Source organism: Mastigoproctus giganteus, chromosome 14, assembly GCF_048544385.1.
Source record: "Mastigoproctus giganteus isolate SK-2022 chromosome 14, ASM4854438v1, whole genome shotgun sequence".
NCBI lineage: Eukaryota > Metazoa > Arthropoda > Arachnida > Uropygi > Thelyphonidae > Mastigoproctus > Mastigoproctus giganteus.
Genome location: NC_143588.1, coordinates 106,889,856 through 106,906,107, shown reverse-complemented (window position 1 = coordinate 106,906,107; position 16,252 = coordinate 106,889,856). Strand labels below are relative to the sequence as shown.

The 16,252-nt window shown below is 37.7% G+C and overlaps 1 protein-coding gene across 4 annotated transcripts in view; it reads left to right on the top strand.

The window, feature by feature from the left end:
* Positions 1-16,252, top strand: part of raskol (Ras GTPase-activating protein raskol) — a 258,953-nt gene that overhangs the window by 63,998 nt on the left and 178,703 nt on the right. For all 4 annotated transcript variants that reach the window (XM_090388960.1, XM_090388962.1, XM_090388961.1 and 1 more), the window contains exon 2: positions 11,654-11,808. In XM_090388960.1, coding sequence (XP_090245086.1) covers positions 11,654-11,808 — 155 coding nt within the window. The remainder of the gene's footprint in view (positions 1-11,653; positions 11,809-16,252) is intronic.

Below are 16,252 nucleotides of genomic sequence, written 5' to 3'. Positions count from 1 at the left end.
AAGTAGCTTAAGGCAATCAAGTTTGTCACTTTCTGTTGTTCTTCCAACTGGTTTGTATCTCATTTCCTACAGCCACACTTGTCGACTTAAGGGGAAGAAAAAGAAAGAAAAAATATCAGTTGGTCGTTTCTGTTTCTAGGACTAGATTAACGAGCCAAACCTGTAGCTCATTGTCACTCTTCACCCTTACTGAGGCTATCAAACCGAGTTCAAATCCTGTCTGCCTTATTGTTGGGTCACGTAGTAGATGGTCCCTAAGCTCGCGGAGAAAGGATTAGTACGGTCTTAAATGTCAGTTTAGGGCAGCGTTCGGGTATTTATGACAATCCCCCAATCCATGTAAGAAAAAGAAAGAAAGAAAAATAAAGTGTTTAGCTAGCAAAAGAAAACCAGTTACGTAAGATCAACCAAAAAAGAACAGTTTCTGATTCTGTTGCCATGGCAACGTACCATACCGTTACCTACGTAGGAGTTGAGGTAAAGGAGGGGGAAATTAAATAATAAAAGGGCGTAAGATGTCTTTTTCCTCCCTCCCCCTTTCCTTAAGACGAGAAGGGGGTGCTTAGCAGCCTCCGCAGTTTATTGTAGCGAACACCTGGCGATGCCGACAAATTGAATTCGTTTGCTTTGTTTAGCGGATGTAGCGTTGCGTTCTTCGACGTGATGGACATTTTGCCGTAGCCGAGACGCGCGTTATAATATGCGGTTGCCTTGGTGATACGGCATGTGCGCGCGCACGCACGCACGCACACACGTACACAACACCTTGAATGTAGGCGGGATTGCGAACTCCTACACGGATTCTGGCGACTGTAATGAAACGCTGATAATGTAATACAGAGTCGCCTTTAATTAGTCTCGAGCTGTATCCGCCCGCACTGCCGTCGGTTTTGTGCCCCCCCCCCCCGCCTCCTTAACCTCTTCCGTTAATATAGACGCCGTTAGTCTTTTTTTTCTCTTTCGTGGATTTTGGGAAGTAAGATCGGCTTTCAGACGATTTCGGATGGAAATCGACTGAAATGTAGTCACGTGATCGTCACTGTTCGGTAAGATGTTCACATACGTCTTTTGGTTCTTTTGTTTTTTTATCGCTAAAAGTCGTCTGCGTACTGATGTTTAAGCATTTGACTGCGTGACATTTATTAGTGCGCATGCGTTGATACAGAGTGAAATCGTGGATGTTGTTTATTAAACAGATTGTGAGTAATTTTCGTTCGATATCTCGAAAGAAATCCTTTGCCACTGTTGATGTATCGCATTAAATTAAGAATATAAAAAAATACGATTTTTATTTTGTTTTAGCTTTTCAAACAAACGGTTCGTTGCTTGGCGATTGGTTCAGTGTATTGTCGTCAGATGGTGCTGACCGCGGCAGCTCGAATTCACCCTCATATTCACGAAACCAGTTCCACTCAACTCAATTCGGGTCTTGTAGTGTGGCACAGTGTCTTCTAGGAAGAATCCGCTCACGGATGAAAGGTCACCAATGTTGTATCAATTGTTATGGGACTGAGCCTTTCTGCCAGTTGGACAGAAAGGATTAGGTTGCACTCTCATAAAAGAGCTGTTGAAGGGATCCTGTTGGACTCATATAAGGACTGTTGACAGGATTCTGTTGAACTCTCATATAAGGACTCTGTTGCATTCCTGTAATGACTTGAAAGGAGTGTTGGGCTCCTTTCAAGCGCTGTTGAAAGGACTGTTAAACTCTAATATAACGACTTTGTTGGACACCTGTAAGGCCTCTGTTAAACTCATAACGGCTGTTGGACTCCTGTAAGGACTTTTGAAAGAATATATAAGACTGTTGAAACGGCTTTGTTGGACTCTGTTCAACTCTAGAATAACGACTTCGTTGGACTCCTGTAAGGACTCTTGAAAGGACTCTCATATAAGACTGTTGAAACGAATTTGTTGGACTCCTGCAAGGATTCTGTTGAACTCTAATATAACGACTTTTTGGACTCCTGTAAGGATTCTGTTAAACTCGTATAACGACTGTTGGACTCCTGTAAGGACTTTTGAAAGGATATATAAGACTGTTGAAACGGCTTTGTTGGACTCCTGTAAGGACTTTTGAAAGGATATATAAGACTGTTGAAACGGCTTTGTTGGACTCCTGTAAGGACTGTTGAAAGGACTCTCTTAAACTCTAATAAAACGACTTTGTTGGACTCCTGTAAGGAATTTTGAAAGGACTCATATAAGACTTGGAAGGACTATTGGATCCTCATGTAAGTACTGTTGAAAGGACTGTAAAATTCTCATATAACGACTCTGTCGTTATATGAGAATTATAATGATATAATTAACTCCTGTAAGGACTGTTGAAAGGACTCTATTGGACTCTCATATAAGACTTAAAAGGACTCTATTGGACTCTCATATAAGACTTAAAAGGACTCTATTGGACTCATGTAAGGAGTGTTGAAAGGACTATTGGACTCGTGTAAGGATTGTTGAAAGGGCTGTTGGACTCTTCTGAGGATTGTTGGACTGTCATATACAAGTAAGACTTGAAAGGACTCTGTTGGCTTTCTTATATAAGGACTCTTAGGGACTCATAAGGACTGTTGAAAGGACTCTGTTGAACTCCTATAAGAAATTTTGAAACGGCTGTTGTCAGAGTCCTTATATGAAAGCCTTTGGACTCTCATAAAAGCATTGTTGAAAGTACTGTGTTGGACTTTCATATAAGCATTGTTGAAAGGACTGTTGGCTCTCATATAAGGACTGTTAAAATGACTGTTGGAATCTCTAATAACGACTCTGATGAACTCTCATATAAACGGGTTTCCTACCACAGGATTGCCATTGGCTGGATGGTATTTGGTTATTCGACCCATTTCGATATACATCCAGGACACAGTAATGGGTGAAAACTACGGGGACATGTTCAAAGTCACTGAAACCTTTGGGCTTGCTTTTATTTAAATATAGAAATGGTGAACTGATCTTGGAAAAATTTTTACAGAATATGTAATGAAATTGGACAATATGTTGGTGAAGCTGTAGGATCGTGTTAAGATGGAAGCGACAACATCCGGTTGCCAACCTCAGGCACTCTAAAAGGGAACCACACACTTGTTCCATCGTGCGTTCTACTGATTGATCAATCGTTTTCCTTTCATACCCTGTTTTAATTCTGGGAATAACCAAATTCGACGGTGCCAGATCTGAAGAATAAGGTGGGGTGAATACGACTGTGTTTTCTGCACTTTGTTCTTCAGTTTCAGTATATGCGAGAAATGACACAAGTGTTCACTCAAAGCAGCTGTTCCTCATGTTCCCATGTAACAAGTTAAAACTTAATGTGCGCATTCTCAAAAGATGATTAAGTTCTCAAAATCTTTTGGCTATTGCTAAGTTCAAAAATTATAAGATCACTACCGAACCTTTTTTGATTACACCGAGTGTACATTCGTCCAGTGGAAATTTCTTGCAGCAGACAGTAGATGGAAGAATTTTTTTTTTTTTTTAACATTTATACACTGATTGGCCACTTTATTAGGTGCATCTATCCTTTTCGTGAAATGGAGCTTTCTTTAAGTAACAGTATCACGTGGTATGAATGCTCGTACCTGTGTTGAAGTTTCACTTACAGCCCTCTCGGGTGTATCTAGATTTATTTCAAAACCGGGTTCCACACCTGTCAGTAAAAATCAAGATGGGTACGATGACGGGTTCAGGAACATCAATACATGGACAATGGAGGATTGGAAAAACATTGCCTGGTCTGACGAATCCCAGTTGTTGCTGATATTGCAAAAACATCATGCATCCAAGGGCCCATCCTACCAGTTGTCAAAGAGCAGGCTGGTTCAATCTATCAATTTGTTGAGCACCTGTGGAATAAGGTGGAACCTCTTTGGAGGAGAAATCTGCAACCAGTCGGCACCAACTGTGTGAAGCAGTTGTATCAACATGAACCTGTATCCCTGTTGAGTCTATGCCATAGCAAACCTAGACTGTTCTTAGGGCTAAAAGGGACCTACTCGGTATAACTTAGGTGTACCTATTAAAGTGGCAATTCAGTATACACCAATTTCTTTCACGCTATCTTGTATGTCGGTGGGTTTCAAGGGCGTCAGAAGGTGTTGCTGTTCCGGGGTATTGGTAAATCCTTCAGTATCCCCCTTCTCTATTTACTAGACATGCGTCCTTGTAGCTTTGAGGAATGTTGAAAACTTATTAGTAACCAAGTATCCATTACTTTATGAACACCCCTAATAGCGCCTTTTTATCTTTCAGTAACATTAAAGTATCCATTACTTTGTGAACACCCCTCATAGCTCCTTTTTATTATGAATCACTAGGCGCTCTTCAGCTTCACATACGTGTGGCGCATACAAGCACAATACAACGACGCCTCGTGTCCTTAGTTTCCCCACAGGCGAGATATGCTTTCACCTCACGGCCTTAGTTGCCACACAAGCACGATGCACTGACGCCTTACGACCTTAGTTTCCTTAGAGTGTATGTTTAAACAAATTATTTTATGCGCATGCGCGTGTATTCCGATCTGTTCAAAGAACTTTGGAAAAGATCTTTTGCTCGTTGATGCGCAAAAATAGCTTGCCATCGGGGATGCTTGTAACGCCATCTGGCGGTATCTATGGGCAATACTCTTTTTTTCTTTCTGTTTTTTTTTAAAGAGTAAAAATAGCAACTTGTGTGTTAAGGAGCAAATCTTGTTCTTAGTAGTGGCGTGGCACCTGAATGTACATGTCGCGCCCTGTAGCGGAACTCTCCTAGTAGCGTGCGTGCGTGCGTGCGTGCGTGTTGTGTCGACGCATGCGCAGCTGAACGCATCAAGATGGGGAAAGAGGAGGCTGCTGCACATCACTCTTATTTTATTGGCAGTTACGAGTCTCCGAGGAGAAAGTATGAAGTTCCGCACGTGGCGAACACTTCGCTACGTAGCCTCGGGTTTCATAAGAGGGAGAATAGTTAAGAAGGCGTTCTTGGAGAGAGAGAGAGATGGAAAGAAGAGCAGATAGCAAAGACAGGGTCGATGATAGATAAATAAATATTCAAATAAACGAGGACTCGTGGTTTTTCTTTTACCCAAATGGAACAATACATGTGAGCTTTGAGGGGAGAAATTGTAGAGGGGGCAGGGGGGCTTTGATAAGAGTTGCCGAGGGTTGTTAACGATGCTACGAGGTGTTTCCTCAGACGGAAGTGGCAACTGCTGGACTTGTTATACCCGCATCTATGTGGCGAGGCTTCAGCTGAAGTGGTTCACATTTGTTGGCAGTAGAGGAATGTGACCCCACCCCTATGTCAATGTGAGATTTGTCCTCGGTCCTCATCCTTTCTTACCCTGATGTCCACACCACTTCTCCATCTTAAATCGTCATTGTGCCACTCCTTGAACCAAACATTTAAGTTCGAATCCCGTCTCTCCTCACCCTTTTCTTATTTTTCACTTTCCTCTCTTATTTTCCTTCCGTTTCTCCTTTTTTGTTCTCTCTTCTTTCTGCCTTCTCTCCTTTGTCATTTTATCTTTCCCCTTCTCCTGCTACCAATGACGCTGCACAAGGGTTGTTAACAATTTTGTGAAAATCATTCTAATAATACCTCTTTTAAAATTTTTTCCTTTATTTTACTTCCACCTCGTCCTTTCTCCACCTCTTTTATTTTTTCCTTCTCTCTTTCATTCTCTTCTCATTCTATGTTGAGCCCGTGACCACCAAATACGGAGGATGCGGAAAGGTCAGGAAATGACCACCGCATATTCCCGGAGCAATATGGCCTTAGTTGCTAATGCTCCTAAAAACCAAAAAAAAAAAAAAAAAAAATCATTCTACGTTTAATTTTTTCCTCTTTGTTTATCACCCATCTCGTCTCAGCTTTCTCCTCTCCTCTCCTTTCTTCTATTCTCTTCCGTCCCGCCTTTCTTCCTCTCGTCCATCTATTTTGTTTCTCCTCTCTGTTTTTACTCCTCTCTTCAGTCTCTCCTTTCTTTCTACATTTCATATTTTCTTTTACTTTTTTCCTCTCTCCTCTTTTTCTATTTTTGTCCTCTCTCCCTCTCTCTCTCTCCCTCTCTCTCTCTCCCTCTCTCTCTCTCTCTCTCTCTCTCTCTCTCTCTCTCTCTCTTCTTCGCATCTCTCCTTTCTCTCTTTCATCTCTGCTATTTTCCCTTCTCTTGCTCTCTCCATTTTCTTTATCCACGCTTTTCTTCCTCCTCTCTTTCTTTGTTCTCCCTTTCTGCATTTTATCTTTTCCTTTTTTTCTCTCTCCTCTACTTTTATCTTTCTCCTCCCTCCTTTGTATATTTTTGCCGTCTCGCCTTTCTTTCTCTCCTCCGTCTCTTTTATTAATCCTACTCTGTTTCTTTCTCCTACTCTCTTTCTTTCTCCCGTCTTTAGCATCTCCTTTCTTTCTACATTTTCTCTTTTCCTTTTTTTTTTCATCTCTTTTATTTTTCTCCTCTCTCCCATTTTTCTCCCCATTCTGCGTTTTATCTTTTCCTTTTCCCCCTCTCTTCTCTACTTTTATCTTTCTCCTCCCTCCTTTCTTTATATTTTTGCCATTTCGCCTTTCTGTCTCTCCTCAACCTCTTTTATTTCTCCTGCTCTGTTTCTTTCTTTCTTTCTTTCTTTCTTTCTTTCTTTCTTTCTTTCTTTCTCCTGTCTTCAGTATCTCCTTTCTTTCTACATTTTCTCTTTTCCTTTTTTTTTCATCTCTTTTATTTTTCTTCTCTCTCCCATTTTTCTCCCTCTTTCTTTCATCTCTGCTATCCCCCCTCTCTGTTTCTCCTTTTCCTCTCCTCTCTCTCTCTCTCTCTCTCTCTCTCTCTCTCTCTCTCTCTCCGCTTTCTTCTTTCTCTATTTTAAGTTTTCCTTTTTTTTCACCTCTATGTTTTTATCTTCTCCTCTTTCTTTCTCCCTTTCTTTTCCTTCCATCTCTCCTTTCTTCCTCCCGTTCATCTCTTCTACTTCCCCCTCTGTCTCTCCTCTCTTTCTCCTTTCACCCTCTCCCCTCTTTCTTCGCTCCTTACTTTCTTCCATTTCTCCTTTTTTTCCCTACATTTTATCTTTATCCCCCCCTCCTTTCGTTCTTTCTTCTTTACCTCTTCTAATTTTTTTGTTACATAATTCTCATTCTTTCCCTCTTTATTTTTTTTTTCTGTATGTCCACTCTTACTCCTTTTCTCTTTATTCAATCATTTCTTTCTCCTCTTCCCAGTTTTGTCTGTTTCTCTTGTCCCCTTTTTCCCTTCCCCCCTCGTTCTCTCATTCCGAGTGAAGGCAACGTAAAAGGGTTTTAGTTGATTAATATGATCTTATTTAGAATTTTGCCAAAAACAGGGAATTTACAACGAATGAAACTGCCTTCCACCAAACGATGTAAAAAACGAAGCCGAGTGGTCAGAGACAAGAGTGCTGTAGCACACGCTCTTTGAGAGGACTGTAGTTGAAGCCAGTGGCTGCAAAATACGATTAACCATTATATTCGCGATTTACTGCAGACAGTACACCGCCATCCACAACCTCCTTAAAAATTGCACAACCTCACTAAGACACCAAGACCCACTGGTTTTTGTTTGCTTTGGGTATTTTTGGCATAAACGATGGTCGCAATCTGCCAAGCGTAGACGACCCGACCCACCTACCCCCTTGTCCCTTTTCAGACTATTTCAGGACCTTCTTCGAGGCTACCGCAATGATCACACGTTGTATCGGGACAGAAGATGCAGATGGCTACTCTAACCAGAAACATAAATGGCATTTATAGACAGATAAGAAAGAGCAGCTGATAAATGGCAACTGGAACTGCCAACAGATCATATTTCACGGGACAAACCAGACGAAATGTAAATCCCCTTTAGTCGACACGTTCACGATCTCCTAATGAGGGTCCGCCGATCCGGTCGATATATCTTTCCGTATAAATGGCGAACGCATTTACGCCCTACCTCATCCGTGTTTATGGCCGATTTTCGATTCCCGAAAACGACCCGTGTCGAAATCATTTGATTGACAGAAGCCGTGAATTTTGATGTCACAATTCGCCACTGATGGCGCGACAGTACATTAGGGACGGCTACACGCGCTACAGTAATGAGTGGATCATAGAAAGTGGTACAACCGCGGTAGAGAATTGGTACGTTGGCAAAGATTACCAATATGGAAGGAGATTAAGGAGGAAACGTGTGTAAAAGTATTTATGACCCGACGAATTCGGAATGCGTTTCTGAAGGCATCTACCAGGTGGCGCTTTGTAAACTGAAGTTGGAAGGGTACATCTACCGATTACATATTTATAGCACTATCGGGGGATTTTCGTGGCGTTTCTGGACGTTATTGTACTCCGGGCACCTGTTAATGGCGTGCGTCTCGGTTGGTCCGCCGGTTTCCGGGCGACCAAACGCCAAACCACAATACGCAGACGTGCATGGAGTCAGATGCAAATTAGCTTCCTTCGTAATTGCTCTTAAAATTAGCTCGGTTTATAGTGGTGTGGTGGATGATGGCCGAATTAATACAACATCCGGGGCCAACGAGCGTGAAAGAGAGATAGAGAAAGAGGCGATGATAGATAGACAGAAAGTGGTAATGATAGATAGATGAATATAGAACGAGCTAATGGAAGACGTAGAGTTGAAGATCGCCACCGATGGACATAGAAAGAAGATGTTGGACACATAAAGACAGGTGCACAAAGAGATGACAATGTAGACGTACACTCACTGGCCAAAAAATTAGACACAGGTGATCTTCCCGATTTTCAGAAAGGTTGGAGCACGTTTAGCCTCATGAAGTCATGCATCCATATCATGGGAGGTCTGTTCTATCGATAGGGACTGGGTCTGCATCATTAGAAGGTTCTATTAGCTCCAGTGGATATCTTTCTGTCACTCTGCAATGCTTCTTTTTACCCGAATTACGATGGATACCTTGAAGACTACATTGCAGTGTGTATCTAAATGGTTCGAGGAATATCTACCCTGGCTGCCCAATTCTTCACATCTGAATCCAAATCGCGAATGCTGGAATCATTATTATTATTAATAGTAGTGACACATGATGCAAGAAAACAAAAAAAAAAAAAAAAAAAAAAACAGTTCATCCATCCGTACTCTCCAAGAATTTGCCTAATTCTCCCTTGAATTTATTCAACCCATCCACTTCCACAACAACAAATGGACTGTTTCAACAATCAACCGTTTGCTGCAGAAGGCAAACATCCTTCCTCAACTTGAATTTAAATCAGATCTCCCCGCATGTGCCTCAAGATGCTGCAATTTGCAGAACTGAAGCTTTTGTAGGTAAGCGCACCCTTCACCAATCTTGTTGCCTTTCTCTGTACTCATTCCAGCAGATCAACATCCATCCTAAAGTGAGGCCCCCCAGACCTGTATACAGTACTCATGATGCAGCCTAACCATAGCCTTATACAAAGAGTTAATCACCTCCTTATCCCTGCTAGCAAAGTTTCTGTATATCATGGACACTCCATGATCTGTCCTGGCAGCGTGTCTGCACTGCTCAGAGAATTTCATGTCTGGCTGCGCAATTACTCCCAGGGATTTTTCATTTTCCACTGCCCTGAGTGTAGTAGGACACAGTTGGTACATTACTCTGGGATTATTGCCAACCATATGCATTTCTCAATAAACTTCAACTTATATCATCATTCGATTATTGAAAATCATTTATGAGGAATCATTCCTTTATGAAAAACCATTTGACCATATCATTCGAGCTTCATAATCTATCTTAATGATATCTTGATATGTAGAAAGACTTAATTAGAGAGATAGACAGATATTGAGAAAGATAATGAAATTTAATAGAGGTTATGATAGACAGATGAGAAAAACTCCTCTTTTTTATTGCTTTAGAACTGCACAAAACACTGGTAAATTACTCCATCGAACTATTTTTGTCCCATCTGCTTCCTACACATCACCTAATCCTTTGACCTTGAAGGAGGTCAGAGACTTCGAGTTACGGCCGTTGTTGTGTCTAGGTGGATTCGAGAACGCCCTTTTCTTATCTAGGTCATGGTCAGACTAAGTAATGAGTACCTGGTGGGCTCTTCGGACCATAAATGTCAGATGCCAACACCATATTTCAACATATTGTACCATCTCAATACGCTGCTTTCTAATTGGTAGCAGAGAAGGGCACCATCGAATTGGCAAAAATTAAATATTCTTTTAGCAGACGTACCAATCCTGGTACGTCTGCTAAAAGAGTAAATCGAGTGACGTCACGATTCATTCGTTTGGAACATACTTCTCTCAATCTATGGCTCTGAAGACTTTAAATCAGCATCATCTGTAATGAAATGGGCGGTCCCATCCAGTCACGAAGTCCCTTTACCACTGCCAATTGACCTTTTCAACCACCGTAATGGCAGATTAACAAGTTCCCGCGCTAATTCGTCCCGACAGGTGATTTTGCGGCGAGGGCAAAGTTTCTTTGTCTACGGGAAACGCATTGGGAGTGACCATTTGTTTTTGGCTGTCCAACTTCCCACGAAGAAGAAAGGGCAGGAAGACGCGCTCGCCAGCAGGAAATCGTATTAATTCAAATACCAGCCGACATTGTACGTCGCATCGCGACACCATAAAAGCGAAATATGCGGCGGAAATGTGATCATGACCTTTGAGGGTCATGACCTTTTGATGGGATCATGCGAACAAGGTAGATTCGTCGTCGTTTTCAGGTGGCGTACAGGGTCGCTTCTGTTCGTACACAGGTAGGGGACGTGACCCGAAGAGGGCGGGAGACCCAATTAGTCACACCACAGGAATGTCCGCTTGGGAGGGTGAGCAGTGTTTAATTGGAGCTACTGCGGCAGGGTACTCACCTCATTTCTACCAGCCATTCACTGATTCCGCGTTCGCTGATGACGACGACCCGGAAGGCTCTTACTCCTGTCGTCTTTTGCCCTCTGGCGATAATTCGAACAGGTTACAACGCGGATAGCTATTAAAAAAACCCTTAATGTCGACTTAGTTATGAAATGTTCCGATAGGTGGCAGCACTACTCAACTAGATTGTTCGGCTGTGTATGCTAAGTTGTAAAGAAAAGTAAACATACCTAACGAAAGGTATTGTGTAATAAATAAAAAAATCGCCAGAGTTCCATCGATGATATGCGCCTGTTACCATGGTGATATGCGCAGAAGTGTTCAAAACCGACGTATTTAAAAATAGAAATCAGAATCTGTTTGATATATTCTCCGATCAGTTCACGCTGGTAATGCTCTTAAACGTGTATTAAAAGTCGATCTTCTGGCATTTTGGTTACTTTTTAAATATACGTTTCGATTGCAAGATTACGTTCATCTTTTCTTCTCTTTTATTAAGAAAACGAGACGAATTGAAGATTTTAAATACTGGTTTAGTACGTGGTAAGAATATTCGATTTGTGTGGACAATTTCGAAAATGTTTCATTGATTTTAATAGGTTATTGGTTTTTATTAAATCGATCGGTAAAATCTATCGGCCCCTATCAAAAAAACTTTGAGCAGACGTTTAATATTAATATTTTATAAGCGATATTTTAATCTGGCGATTTTAATGTTTATGATTTTAATTTATATAATTTTAGCATTTATGATATTTATTTTATTAATATATGATTTTAATATCTATATATTTATTTATTTATTTTTTTAATTTACAGACAAGGAAACAGTACTTAATCACCTAAGGAACAATAGATGGCGCCACCAACAAGCGCATTCGAAACAAGAGGGATTGGCAATGTGGAAACCGTTTTATTGTGTCGTGATGCAAGATGAGAGGACCTTCACCCATTATCCTACCGAAGAAATGAGTGTAAGTATGAAGAATTATGGGAAATTAGAGTTAAAATAGAAAGATTAGAGAAATAGTAAGTTGACATTGTGTGATGGATTGTCTGAATGTTTAATTTTTTTTTAAATTTTTTTTTGTGGTGATGACTGTAGGTAAGATTTTATAAATCTTAAAATAAAAAGTTTTATTTATTTTAATTGAATTTAATTTTTTTTTTTGTAGCAGACGATAGTATGGATTTTAATTTTATTTGTTTAATTTATTTTGTATAGCAGACGATAAAATTTTGAAACTCACAATAAAATGTGGATATTTTTTTGTATCAGACGACAGTGCTGATTTTACAATTTTATTTATTGAGTTTATTTTGTTTATATTTGTTTATATTGAGTTTATATAAAAATATTAATCAATAATAAAAAATAAATAAAATACAAAAAAGTGCCAGTCACGTGATGTCACCATGACAACGAAAGTTAGAATGTTCATTTCAGTAAAAAAAGTACTTCACTCACATTTTGTTGCCATAGTAACAATAAACAACAAAAAATATATATAAAATTATTGTCTAGAAACAAATACTGTATTAATAAAAATGAATAAAATACAACAAAAAGTGCCAGTAATGTGATGTTGCCATGACAACTAAAATTAGAATGTAATTTAAGTTAATTTATATAATTTAAAATTTTATAAAAAAATGTATGTAAACAAATATTAAAATATAAAATGTATTAAAATATTTAAAATATATATAAAATATTTAAAAAAATATATAAAAATATTTTAAATATTTATAAATATATACAATATTTATATAAATATAAAATATATAAAAAAAATATTTAAATGTTTTATATAAAAACATTTATTTTATAAAATCATAGATTCAGCTGATTTAGATTTAACTGAAATAATTAGATTTAATTGATTCAACTGTATTGAAATAATTAGGATTGAAAGATTGAATTACATTAGATTGATTAGATTAGAAAGATTAGATTTAAATAATTGAATAATTAGATTTAACTGAAAACAAAACTAACACACGAGCGTCACCTAGAAACATATTAATATTTATCAATAATAAAAATAAATAAAATACAAAAAGTGCCAGCCATGCCATGACAACAAAAATTAGAATGTAATTTAATTTATATAAAATAAATATTAAATATAAAAATATTAAAAATTGAAAAAATATTTTATATAAAACATTTATTTTATAAAATCATAGATTCAACTGATTTAAAAAAACTGACACAACACCAGCTCCTCTTTGAAACATATTAATATTAATCAATAATAAAAATAAACAAAATTCAAAAAAGTGCCAGCCACATGATGTCACCATGACAATAAAAGTTAATGTAATTTAATTTAATTTATATAAAATAAATTTATATAAAAATATTGATATAAAAATATTACAAAATATAAAATTTATAAAAAATATACAGTATATATAAAAATACAAATATAATATATATACGGGATAAATATATAAATTTTAAAAAGTACAAATATGTCCTATTTATTTATGATTTATTCTGTTGAATAATACCTGTAAAATTTCAAAAATGTTTTATTGGTATGTCATATCTTTTTCAAAGGGAACACCCTCCCCCCACTAAAAAGCCTTTGGCTTATGTGTTCTCCCTCTTTTTGCTGTTATCTCCCAACAAGTGTAACATAAAATAGGGATAAATAAATTATGAATTATAATATTTTTAAAAAATCCATATTCATTCTTCATTTTGAAAAAAAAAACAAAATGGCAGCTGAGTTCGCCATTTTGTTACAAAATTAAAATGGCGGCTGCTAAAATTATATTACAGTAATTTTTTTATCATGGTAGGCTGATAATTAGGAAGCCTTTCTCTTGCAACACGCCCCCCCTCATCCCCTCTTTTTTTAAGTTAAACTGGTCATTATTTCTCTACAGATCATTATTTACAGAAATAATTTGGGGGCAGCGAAGTATTCTATGCGAAACGAGCTGATTCAAAAGAAATCGATGCCAGCTGCATGAATAAGGCTAATGAGGAGAAATATTTTTCGGTTGCTTCAGTGAAGCCAAGAAACACAGATGAGGAAATCCTCGATGCGTTCGGGCGAGCTGAGTCACACGCCGGGGATGTCTGCAAGGCGGACATTGCGCCACAAGTTCGCGAATCAGTTCCATCAGCCGAAATGAAACAACGCCGTAATAACTGAGATCACTCGCATGTCCCCTAACCCCCTTCTGTTTAATTAAGCCAGCCCGCCAATGTTTCGTTAGTTGCACGGCGAACGCCAGCGATCTCACTACCTTGTCCACCGAAGATCTTGGCTGTCCCATTTAAATCTCGTAGAAGTCGCAATCCGAACAGGTAAAAAAGCCATAATTTTAGTCATTAGAATCATTTTATAGTAATTTTTTTGTTTATTGATACCATGGAAACGAATGCGAGTGAAGAAGTACTTTTGTTAGCTTGAGATGAATATTTTAACATTCATTGGTATGGCGACATCACCTGGCTGGCACTTTTGACGTTAAAAACGTTTTTACTGGTATTATTCTAAAAATTTTGTAACGAAAAACCGTCATGCGAAAAGCGTTACGGAAGTGACGTCTTGTATTGTTGTATTGTCGTCTTGTATTGTTGAAACCATACTTGTATGATGGCAACCATAATTTATCTTCTACTGGACCAAATTTAATGAAATTTTTTTGGTCCAGTAGAAGAAAAACTTTCAAACCTCTGAAAATTGGAGTATTGTTTCTGGGGTAGTGGAAAATATGAACGTGTGATCGAGGAAATTTTCTCACGTAATAAACGGGATAATGTGGAATTTAGAAACAGAAATATTAAGGTTTTAAGATACAAAAACTTTCGGAAATTGGGAAATACGTTAATTCGAGAACGCATCTGGTTTCAAGTGACCTGGTGTTTTCAGATTGTAATTTTTTTCTTTACAATTAAACTGTGAGACTGGAAGAGAGTTGTGCACATTTATGAAAGCATTCTTCAACTTGGACACGTCATCAGATCTTTAGATAAAAAGTACACGTAATGGAGCAACTATAGATGGTGTATTTAGTCTTCAAGGTAAAAATTATATATCTTACTTTAGTCATCAGAGACCAATATTTTCAGTAACCGATATGTAATTATTATTAATAAAATAAAAACATTATTATCCATGAATTTTATTAATATTATGAATTTTTAATTTATGAATTTATTAATTTTATTAATTAAAACGTTTTTAACTCCTGCCGATGACTCTTAAATGTAAAACACGTTAAATATGCTAGCGCAGGACACATTATGTATCTGCTATAGAATTTTTATTTTATTTATTTATTTTTTATTATCAATTAATATTAATATGTTTGTAGAGGGCGCTAGTGGTATGTCAGTTTCGTCTTTGATTTGTGATTCCTAATGATGGAAATTGTTAATATTAAAAGAAAAAAAACTTTCTAAACTCAGTCGCCATTTTAAGTATTGTTACCATGGAAACGAGATGCGAGTGAAGTACTGTACTTTTTTTGCTAGATATGAACATTCTAACTTTCGTTGTCATGGTGACATCACATGGCTGGCACTTTTTTGTATTTTATTTATTTTTTATAATCAATTAATATCAATATGTTTGTAGGTGGCGCTAGTGTTATATGAGTTTCTTCTTTGATTTCTGATTGAAATGATGGAAATACTTAATATTAAAAAAGTAAAACTTTCTAAACTCAGTCGCCATTTTAAATAAAATCTTTTTATTAATCTATTTTGTTTATTGTTTCCATGGAAACGAGATGAAGTACAGTATTTTTTTTTCTTTTTTGAAATTTTTTATTTTTTTTTAATATCGATTAATATGTTTGGAGGTGGCGCTAGTGTTATATCAGGTTCGTCTTTGATTTGTGATTCCTAATGATGGAAATACTTAATATTAAAAAAAAAATCTTTCTAAACTCAGTCACCATTTTAAATAAAATCTTTTTATTAATCTAAAAGGGTCACAGCCACAAACACTTTCGCAGTCCCAGTTCTAATGTACTCCTTCGGGATCATAGATTGGCAGCATTGATGTCAAATGTGTTCTCCACAGCCCTGACCTTGCATCCTGCATTTTTTTTTTTTTTCATTTCCAAAGTTAAAAGAGCTGCAAAGAAACTGTTTCCAGTTGTCAGAAGTTGTAAGGACATCGGAGGCGATTGTGAAAAAATGGCAGATGGGGTATATGTCCCTTAACCATGCGTATAAGTGTTCCTAGGTCTATCTAAAAAAACTCGAAAACCTGGTCGTCATGCCCCCTTACTCAGACACGACAGTGGTACGGGGGGCTAGATATTACTTTGAGTATATAAAGTTCATTTCTACTTTATTTATTCAAATTTTTTCTATTAGCTCGGTTGCCACTACTTTTTAAACACCCCCTTACATATACCTTTTATTAATAAACGTGATCTTGCGCA